The sequence below is a fragment of the Papio anubis genome, chromosome 17, assembly GCF_008728515.1.
Source record: "Papio anubis isolate 15944 chromosome 17, Panubis1.0, whole genome shotgun sequence".
Lineage (NCBI taxonomy): Eukaryota > Metazoa > Chordata > Mammalia > Primates > Cercopithecidae > Papio > Papio anubis.
The window spans coordinates 67,585,998-67,596,168 of record NC_044992.1 but is presented as its reverse complement, the minus strand read 5'-3'; the positions used below and the strand labels follow the sequence as shown (position 1 = coordinate 67,596,168).

Genomic DNA, 10,171 nt, shown 5'->3' with positions numbered 1-10,171 from the left:
GAGATGAGTGCAGGGAAAGCATTGCTCAAGTCTTTCCCTCGGCGGACATGCTCAATTTGCCTGCCTAGGAAATGGGCATCCTCAGAGATTATGGTTTAAAATCACTAAAGGAAGCCGGGCACGGTGGCTCATACCTGTAATCCCAGCGCTTAGGGAGGCCAAGGCGGGTGGATCACGAGGTCAGGAGTTCGAGGACAACTTGACCAACATGGTAAAACCCCATCTCTACTAAAATACAAAATTTAGCTGGGTGTGGTGGTGCGTGCCTGCAATCCCCACTACTCAGGAGGCTGAGGCAGGAGAATTGCTTGAACCTGGGAGGCGGAGGTTGCAGTGAGCTGAGATTGTGTCACTGCACTCTAGCCTGGGTGACAGAGCGAGACTCTGTGTCAAAAAAAAAAAAAAAAAAAAAAATCATGGAACAGCTCCTGTCTCCCCACCTGCTCCTTGCTCCTTGCCCACTTCCCCGCTGTCTCAGTTTGGGCCAGAGCTGTCTCCAGCCCTGTGTCAATGTCCCCCTTGGGAAGCCCAGGGGTCTCCTGTGAGCAGTACAACCAGAAAACTCAGGAACATATCATATTTATTTCTTGTTGTCAAGCCAGAAATGAACCAAAAGCAGCATATCTCAGGTGAAGGAAGGACTCTAGTGCAGTCACAGCCCAGCTCTCCTGGGATCCGGGGAATGCCCTCTCTCCTCTCCCTCACTTCCCTCCTGTTTAACTTGGGACTCTTAACTGGAACTCAACTCTTCCCCCAAACATTTTAAATCCAAAAAGACCAGCAGGGGGCGCCATTTCCTCAGGGTCTGGCCCTGCAGGCGGGGCAGGTGAGGGCTTGCACACCTACACCCAGCTCTGGCAGGCCCCCTGCCTTCAACTTGGCACGTGTTGTTCCAGTGCCTGGGGACCCCTCGTGCATGGAGCATCCATGCCTCTATTTTGAAACGGCACCATCAAACCCAAAAAACACACAGGATCTCCCTAACCTGTGGGCAGGACTAACCCAGACTCAGTCCTCTGCAGGCTGATGCCAAATTCCTTAGCGCTTTGCTCTCCCCAGATGCCTCCTCTCTCAGCAATGGGTAGGAGGCAGCTGGGGCAGCAGCTGCTCGAGAGAGGATCTGAGTGTGGTCTTGATGTTCTCAAGGGCAGAATCGCTGCAGCACATACTGGCGGGCGGCCGGAGAGGGCTCGGGGGACGAGAAGTACGGGTGGGCCAGGGCAGTCTTGGCTGTGATCCGCCGGCTGGGGTCATACTGCAGGAGTTGCTGGGAAGAAAGGAGCAAGAGGATGTGGTCTGGGTGCAGCCAGGGTGGGGTGAGAAATCCCCCTCCCAGGTCCCAGATCAAGGGCCTGAGCCCCAAATTGGCTGCCCTCAAACCCAGAACCACACGAAGCCACGACCTCCTGGCTCTCCAGCGAGTTCTGGACACTCCTGGAATCTGGACTGTCCTAATGAGTCACCCAGGTCTCCTCAGGCCACGGAAGCTGAGTCATTCCCCTTCTCGGGGAGGGTCCCAGGTCCCAGCCTGCTTCTAGTCGGGAAGACTACAGAACCCCACGTATCAGGAAGCAGGGGACTGAAGCTGTCCAGGGAGAAACCCTGAGTGGGGGGCACAGGGACTGACACTCCAAGAGGCCAAACCTGTCCAGTCCTCTGCCCTAGAGTCCCTAGACCCAGGCAGGATGTGGAAGGACCCCCCATGGTGGAGCAGCCCAGACGGAGGGCTCGGGGCCTTGGCTGGAGTCCGTGCCGTCCTGCTCCCATTGGGCGGGTAGACAATATGCAGAGACTTCTGGAGAGCTGGACACACAGCCTGAAGACGAAAATACTGACCCGCCTTCCTCTCACTCAGCACCAGATTAAGGAAAGAAATGTGGCTCCAAGACTTTGTGGGCAAGAATGGACAGGGGACAGGTGCAGGGGCTCACACCTGTGATCCCCCACTTTGACAGGCCAAAGCAGGAGGATCACTTGAGCCCAGGAGTTCGAGACCAGTCTGAGCAACATAGTAAGACCCCCATTTCTACAAAAATAAAATTAGCTGAGCATGGTGGTGCACCCCTATAGTCTCAGCTACTCAGGAAGCTGAGGCAAGAGGATCCATTGAGCTCAGGAGTTCGAGACCAGCCTGGGCAACATGGTGAAACACTGTCTCTACAAAAAAATACAAAAGGTAGCCAGGCATAGTGGCATGTACCTGTGGTCCCACCTACTCAGGAGGCTGAGATGGGAGGATTGCTTGTGCCTAGGAGGTCAAGGCTGCAGTGAGTCATGGTCATACCACTGCACTGCACTCCAGCCTGGGTGACAGATTGAGACCCTGTCACAAAAAAAAAAAAAAAAAAAAAGGATGGCTCTGCCAGAGACTTCCTGGGCAGTCCGGCCTGGTACACAGCTCAAGACACCAACAGAAGGGGTGAGTGAGAACTGTGGCATGGGCCCAGGCAGCAGGGGACAGCCTGTTCTGAAGATTGACCACTGTAGGAGTCACAGGGGAACACCCAGGTGGTAGAATGAGTGGCCCCAGCTGGGCACAGTGAGTGGCTCACGCTTGTAATCCCAGCACTTTAGGAAGCTGAGGTGGGCAGATCACCTGAGGTTAGGAGTTCGAGACTAGTCTGGCCAACATGGTGGAACCCTGTCTCTACTAAAAAAAAAAAAAAAAATACAAAAATCAGCTGGGCGTGGTGACAGGCACCTGTAGCCCCAGTTACTCGGGAGGCTGAGGCAGAAGAATGACTTGAACACAGGAGGTGGAGGTTGCAGTGAGCTGAGATCACGCCATTGCACTCCAGCCTGGGCAACAAGAGCGAAACCCCCCCTCCAAAAAAAAAAAAAAAAAAGAAGCTATGGCCCCGGCCTGGGGAGGCATACAGCTTAGATGGAGCAGTAATGTCCACAAAGTAGAATAACCAAACACACAAGGCAACTAGGGCAAAAGGGCATGTCGCACAGCAGAAAGACAGAGCTAACTCAATGAGGCCACTTCCACAGGGAAGAGAAATACTGCACTTCTCGCGGGGTAGGCTTCCAGGTTGAGCAATCAGTACACCCAAGGACAAGGACAAGCCAGTTGTGTACAAGGGTCAGGAAAGAGACTTTGGCCTTGGACTCGGAAAGTGCCAGGGTTATGTAGGAGGCTGGCTGATGAGGGGACATTGTAGTCGGAGCAGCAGCTGGAGCCCACATGCGCCTACCATGAGCAGGTCCCTGCCCTCTGGCTCCAGACTGGGCACAATCTCTCCCAGTCCCTTCCTGGTCCACTTAGGGAAGTTGCCCTTATAGTCAGGCAGCTGGGTGACCCCGGGCCATGTGGCTTCGCTGGGTGTCCCCAGCATACGAAAGATACGAAAGAGCTGGTCAATCTCAGAGTCACCAGGAAACAGGGCTTTTCGAGTCACCTGAAATGGGGAAGAAGAGAAGGTGTGGGGTCTGCCACTTTGTTGTACAGAATCCAATACCAGATAAGTGGCCAGACCCAGGGAAAGGCCTGTCAAGATATCTTTCCCATGGTTGTGCAAAGAATTCTGGCCTCTTTTGGAAGAAGGCTACCTTCCTCAGTCCTTTAGCCAGTACCAAACAACTTTTTTAAAAAAATAGAGATGGAGTCTTGCTCTATAGCCCAGGCTAGAGTGCAGTGGTGCAATCACAGCTCACTGCAGCCTCAAGCACAGGCTCAAGCAATCCTCCTGCCTCAGGACTATAAGCATGCACCACCATACCCAGCTAATTTTTATATTTTTTTAAATGCTGGGGATTTGCTATGTTGCCCAGGCTGGTCTCAAACTCCTGGGCTCAAGCAATCCTCCCATCTCAGCTTCCCAAAGTGCTGGGATTACAGGCGTGAGCCACCATGCCTCAAACACTCTTTAATCCACCTCTAATGGAAGCATCAGTGGGCCCCACCCAACCCCAGGAGGACCCTGCCTGTGGCACCCTGTGGCCATGTGTGCCCCTCTCTCTACCATCTCTGCAAAGATGCAACCAATGCTCCAGATATCCACAGCTGTGGTATAGAACTTGCTGCCCAAGAGAATCTCGGGGGCGCGATACCACAGTGTCACCACCTGCAGGGCAAGGAAACAGCATCACTCAGGGTGGCTGAGTGCATGGGTGACACGCCTCCTGCTGCCCCTCTCTCCTCTTTGTCTCACAATACCTCGTGGGTGTAGGTGCGCAGGGGCACCCCGAAGGCTCGAGCCAGGCCGAAGTCAGCCAGCTTGATGGCACCCAACTCATTGATGAGCAGATTCTGGGGCTTCAGGTCTCGGTGGATGACCCGATGTGAGTGGCAGAAACTCACCCCCTGCAGCAACTGGAAGAGGTAGCTCTGGAGAAATGAGTGCGAGGTGGAGGCGGCTGAGTGGAGGCGCTGCGTGGACAGGGATGGCAGGGACGGGGTGTCACCACTCCTTCCCCGCCCTTCCCTCCCTACCTTGATGAGGTGCAGGGGGAGCTCCGAGTCTGGGGTGGAGTCCATGTACTTCTTCAGGTCCTGGCTGAGGAACTCAAACACCAGATAAAGCTTCCTCTCGTTGTGCACCACGTCCAGCAGCCTGGCAGGAAGATGGCAGTCAGGATGCTACCTTCGCCATCCCAGCTTCCCCGCCTCCATCCCCAACTCACTGGACGATGTTGGGGTGCTTCAGTTCCTTGAGCAGGGAGATCTCCCTGATGGCAGTGCTTGGGACACCCTCCATCTCCCTGCAAGAAACAAGGGCACACCCACGGGCAGAGACTTGGGCCAAGAAGGGCACTTCCGGCCAGGGGAATTGGCTTCTGCGTTCCTTATCCCCACAGAATTACCCAGGCCCCAGCAATGGAGACCTGTGCTCCTTGGCATGTCACCCAGCAAGCTCCACAGAGCAGGGCCCCGGCGAAGGCTGGTCAGAAGACAGTGAGCTGGGGGAAGGATGGGGAAGGGCTGCCGGGCAGCACCCGGAGGAGTTAAGTGTGGACTCCAGGAAGGAGGGAACGGATCAGGGAGCGCCCAGGTTGTGATGGCCCAGGGCAGGTAACTCAGGGGCAGTCCCAGCACTCACAAATCCAGTCTGATCTTCTTCAGGGCCACCAGCTGCCCTGTCTCCCTGTTCTTGGCCTTGTACACCACCCCGTAGGTGCCCTCTCCGATCTTCTCTACCTTCTGGAACACATCCATGGCCACGGAGCTGCCTGGGAAACAGAAGGCGCTGGGCCATTTGTGCCCCACGCCCAGCGCCCCTGTTGCTCCTCCAGCCTCCATGCGGCGCCCTGCCCAGCCCAGCCCCGCCCCGCCCCGCCCCGCCCCGCCCCACCCAGGCTGCCCAGCTCCCAAGGCCTGCGGCCCAGCCACCCCGACCCCAGCTCATCCTGCCTGGGAACCTGGCTGGGGGTCAGAGACTGCCCCTCGCCCAGCCCAGCCCAAACCCCCAGGGGGTCGGGGGCCACCCCTCACCCAGCCCAGCCAGGACCCCCAGGCTTCTCGCCTATGCCTGGCTTCTGAGGGCAGGACCCACACTCTCCCACCCGGCCCCCTGCCCAGCCCAACCAGATCCCCCAGGGGGTCAGGGGACACCCTTCACCCAGCCCAGCCCAGACCCTCCGAGTCAGAGGCCACCCCTCCCCCAGCCCAGCCTGGACCCCCAGGCCTCTCACTTGTGCCTGGCCTTAGCAAGACCACCCTCTCCCGCCCGGGTCCCCGCCCAGCCCGGCCAGGCCCAGGCTCTAGGGGCACAAGGTGGCCAGGAAGGGCTGCCCAGGGGCCAGGGCCACTGGGGGCAGAGGTCAGGGGTCAGGAGGGTCTTGAAGTCACAGTCCTGCCCTAGGCTGCACGGTCAGGGCCCACGGCCTCGGGCCGGCCCGGCACAGCCCGTGTGACGACGCTCAGTCTCCTCTGAAGGCAGAGCCTGACCAGGCGCAGACCCCTGCATCCTGGGCCCCCAACCTGGGCCCCCCAGCCCGGCCTCTGGGCCCCTGGCACCCTCCCCTGAGGCCCCAGGCCCAGAATTCACCAGAAGCCCTGAGAGGCTGCAGCCCACAGCCCTGGTTGCAGCTCCCCCTCCTGGCCCCCGCCGGCGCTGCACCACGAGCACACATCGAGGGCACGCCCCTTGGGCCTTTATTCACTAGGACCTTCTGGAACCCTCCATGGCCCCACACCAAGCACGGGCTGGCACCCGAGCTCAGCCACCTGCAGTCTCCCCGGGTGGGGCTGTCGGATTTATGGCATGCTTTCTGGGCTCTCATTGATGAGCTAATCCCAAAGTAGGGGAAGGGGCTGGATTCACCATCCGCCCCTCTGCTTTCGGCTCCAGACAAGGCCGTCGCTGGGGAGGCGTCTGCGCTCTCTGGGGCTCCCGCAGCTCCAGAGGGTTTGGCCTTGGAAGCAGGTGGGGGTGTTGCTGGGCTGCTGTTTCCTACTGGCCGCCACCCCGCTCCTGCTGGTACAGCCTCTGCTCCCGGATGGCTTGTTCCAACAAGGGCAGGTTCATCCCCTCCACGCAGGTCAGCACGCGCGCCTTCACCAGGGAGCCTCCGTCTGCAAGACAAACACCAGGGCACTAGCGGTGACTGAGGTGACTGCGCGGCGTGTCAATAACGTCCTCCAAAGTGCATTCCAGCTGTTCCCTCAACAGCTCAGTCCTGGGTTTTGGCAGCAAGCTGCGTGGACAATAACAACGGCATATGGGGCTAAGGCAAGTGCGTACTTGGGCCTAGAACCGTGGGCCTGCCATGCACAGCAGGCCCGTGTCTGGAACTTAGCAGGTGGCCAGAAAAGCCCTCTGGTCTGAGGAAAGGCCCCCTTGGCACCTCGGGACGCAATGTCATCAGAAACCAAGGGAAAAGAGACACCCATATTTTAAAAATCCAAGGGACTGAGCTTCTGGTAAGTTTGGCTTTATAGGAACAGGTCATCCCACCGTGGACGAGGGGCTCTAGCAGATGTGATGGTGACCTGATCCATAATGGAAAGGTTTGCCAATGTTCAGGTGGCACCAAACAGGAAAGACACGTGGGATTTGCCATAAGAGACTTTTTTTTTTTTTTTTTTTTTTTTGAGACGGAGTCTCGCGCTGTGTCACCCAGGCTGGAGTGCAGTGGCGCGATCTCGGCTCACTGCAAGCTCCGCCTCCCAGGTTCAGGCCATTCTCCTGCCTCAGCCTCCGAGTAGCTGGGACTACAGGCGCCCGCCACCACGCCCGGCTAGTTTTTTGTATTTTTAGTAGAGACGGGGTTTCACCATGTTAGCCAGGATGGTCTCGATCTCCTGACCTCGTGATCCGCCCGCCTCGGCCTCCCAAAGTGCTGGGATTACAGGCTTGAGCCACCGCGCCCGGCCATAAGAGACTTTTTAAACATTTTCTTTCTTTTGCCAGATGAACTGGCTCACACCTGTAATCCTAGCACATTGGGAGGCCGAGGCATGTGGAACACTTGAGGTCAGGAGTTACAGACCAGCCTGGCCAACATGACGAAACCCCATCTCTACTAAAAATACAAAAATTAGCCACGTGTAGTAGTGCATGCCTATAGTCCCAGCTACTCGTGAGGCTGAGGCAGGAGAATCGCTTGAACCCAGGAGGTGGAGGTTGCAGTGAGCCAAGATCACACCACTGCACTCCAGCCTGGGAGAGACAGCGAGACTCCACCTAAAAAAAAAAATTCTTTTTTTGAGACAGGGTGTTGCTCTGTCACTTGGGCTGGAGTGCAGTGGGTCAATCATGGCTCAGTATAGCCTCCACCTCCCAGGCTCAGGTGATCATCTCATCTTCCTCAGGAGCTGGGATTACAGGCACGCACCACCACACCTGGCTAATTTTTGTATTTCTTGTAGAGATGGGGTCTCGCCATGTTGCCCAGGCTGGTCTCAAACTCCTGGGATCAAGTGATCTGCCCGCCTCGGCCTCCCAACATGCAAGAATTATAGGTGTGAGCCACTGCGCCTAGCTAACTTTTTTTTTTTTTTTTTTCTATTTTCTCCAGTAACAGCTTGCAAGGGAAAAAAAAATTAAAAAAATTTTTGCACTCATGCTCTTTCTGCTCTCTGAGCATTTTAATAAATAGATTTCTGAGACGGGCAGATCGCCTGAGGTCAGGAGTTCGTGACCAGCCTGGCCAACACGGCAAAACCCCATCTCTACTAAAAATACCAAAATTAGCCAGGTGTGATGGCTGGCACCTGTAAACCCAGCTACTCGGGAGACTGAGGCAGGAGAATCACTTGAACCTGGGAGGCAGAGGTTGCAGTGAGCTGAGATCAAGCCACTGCATTCCAGCCTGGGCGACAGAGTGAGACTCCCTCTCAAAATAAATAAATAGATTCAACGTTCTAGGCCATTACACTGTCTTCTTTTTATGCTGTTTTGAGATAAAGGCTGTGCCTGTCCTTTCCTCTAGTCTAGGTCATTTATAGCACAGCCTGAGGACAGAATCCAGGGTGTCATCCTGCCTAGATTCCAGCTGTCTACACAGGCTACCCTTAGACAATGAACTCATTTGAAACATGAGGTTGCCTGCGTGTCTCAGCTTCTGTTAGCCTAGTGCTGAGCAGCAGAGCCTGCACAGGTTAGAGAGGAATCGGGGCCGGGTGCGGTGGCTCCCAACACTATAATCCCAACACTTTGGGAGGGCAAGACAGGTGGATCACTTGAGGCCAGGAGTTCAAGACCAGCCTGGCTAACATGCCAAAACCCTGTCTCTACTAAAAATACAAAAGTTACCCAGGCGTTGTGGCACAAACCTGTCATCCCAACTACTTGGGAGACTGAAGCATGATAATCATTTGAACCAGGGAGGTGGATATTGCAGTGAGCCAAGATTGCGCCACTGCACTCCAGCCTGGGCAACAGAGCAAGACTCTTGTCTCAAAAAAAAAAAAAAAAAAAAAAGGACAGGCGCAGTGGCTCATGTCTGTAATCCCAGCACTCTGGGAGGCTGAGGTGGGCAGATCACCTGAGGTCAGGAGCTCAAGACCAGCCTGGCCAACACGGTGAAACCCTGTCTCTACTAATACAAAAATTAGCTGGGTGTGGTGGCACACTCCTGTAATCCCAGCTATTCGGGAGGCTGAGGCAGGAGACTCACTTGAACCTGGGAAGCAGAGGTTGCAGTGAGCGGAGATCATGCCACTGTACTCCCAGCCTGGGTAACAGAGCGAGACTCTGTCTCAAAAAAAAAAAAAAAAAAAAAGATAAAGAACATGGAGTAAAGAAAGGCCTGGGTTATAAAAAGCAGTCAGAATGCAGTGGAGTGAGGCCTGGGGAGAGGAAGGCGTTATACGGAGCACAGATGTTCTTTTAGGTTTGTCTGCAAAGGGAGGGAAGGTCATGGGCAGGCAGGTCGGACTCTAGTGTAGAAGATGACTTCTTGTCGTTGAGACTATTATTTCCATATAGAGGAGGCTTGAGCGCCTTATATGTGGAGAGGGAAGAACTGTGGTAGCCCTTTAGGTAGGAGGGACCCTGCTTCCTCTTAGACTAGAGGAAGGCGCTAACGGTGGCCATTTCAGTGTCTGACTGTAGGAGGAAGAACGGCTGCCTGTGGCCTCAATTCTAGCTGGGACATAAAGCAATAAGCTGGGAGGGACAGGGGAGGAGAGGAAGTGAGTTCTTATGAGGCAAGGGAATTTCTGGACTAGCTGTGGTGGCGCCTGGGAGGCGGGTGTGGCCAGGACACAGGAAGGATTTCTAGGCAGAGCAGGGAAACCTCAGTGAGCCCCTGAAATCATTGAGCTCCGAATCCTTGGAGCTCTGTGATCTTTCTGCACTCAACAGTTGGCAGGACCAGGAGGGTGGAGGCTGGGGTCTCAGGGCAGGAGTGAAGCTGCCAGGAAAGTGGCTGAAATGGTAGTGAGGCCCAGCGGGGAAAAGAGGTGGGGAAGAAAGTCCAGGAGTCCCGAGTCCACAGGTCCTGAAAGGGCAAGAGGGACGCAGCAGAAGTAGAAGGGAGAGCGGATGGCATGCAATCCATCTTGTTTCAGGAAAACAAGACCAAGGTGCGGCAGCAGGCGTGGGAGGTGGAATTGGGGCAGAGGTGCTTGCTGGTGGAACTGGTTGGCAGCAGGGAGACAGGGAGGGATGTGAGATGCTGACACACCTGAGGAGCCGGGGAAACTCGGGCCCTGCTCCAGACTCTGTGGGTGTGTGGTTTGGGGAGGAAGGTTTGGGCAAGTCCCGGAGCCATAAGGATG

General features: G+C 55.8%; 1 protein-coding gene across 11 annotated transcripts in view; it reads right to left on the bottom strand.

Annotated features, from left to right (window-relative positions):
* Positions 1-563: 563 nt before the first annotated feature.
* The window catches only part of LOC101015334 (CST complex subunit TEN1), a 29,529-nt gene continuing 19,921 nt past the window's right edge, over positions 564-10,171 (bottom strand). For 6 of the 11 annotated variants that reach the window (XM_021927997.2, XM_021927991.2, XM_021927994.2 and 3 more), the window contains 8 exons: positions 5,994-6,520; positions 5,046-5,175; positions 4,630-4,707; positions 4,439-4,559; positions 4,163-4,333; positions 3,969-4,070; positions 3,201-3,404; positions 564-1,267 (listed from right to left, as the gene is read on the bottom strand). In XM_021927997.2, coding sequence (XP_021783689.2) covers positions 1,142-1,267; positions 3,201-3,404; positions 3,969-4,070; positions 4,163-4,333; positions 4,439-4,559; positions 4,630-4,707; positions 5,046-5,175; positions 5,994-6,228 — 1,167 coding nt within the window. In that variant the 5' untranslated portion in view covers positions 6,229-6,520 and the 3' untranslated portion in view covers positions 564-1,141. Of the gene's footprint in view, positions 1,268-3,200; positions 3,405-3,968; positions 4,071-4,162; positions 4,334-4,438; positions 4,560-4,629; positions 4,708-5,045; positions 5,176-5,993; positions 6,521-10,171 lie in introns of those variants that run through there. The other 5 variants (XM_003913455.2, XM_017950990.2, XM_021927995.2 and 2 more) reach the window with 4 other exon arrangements.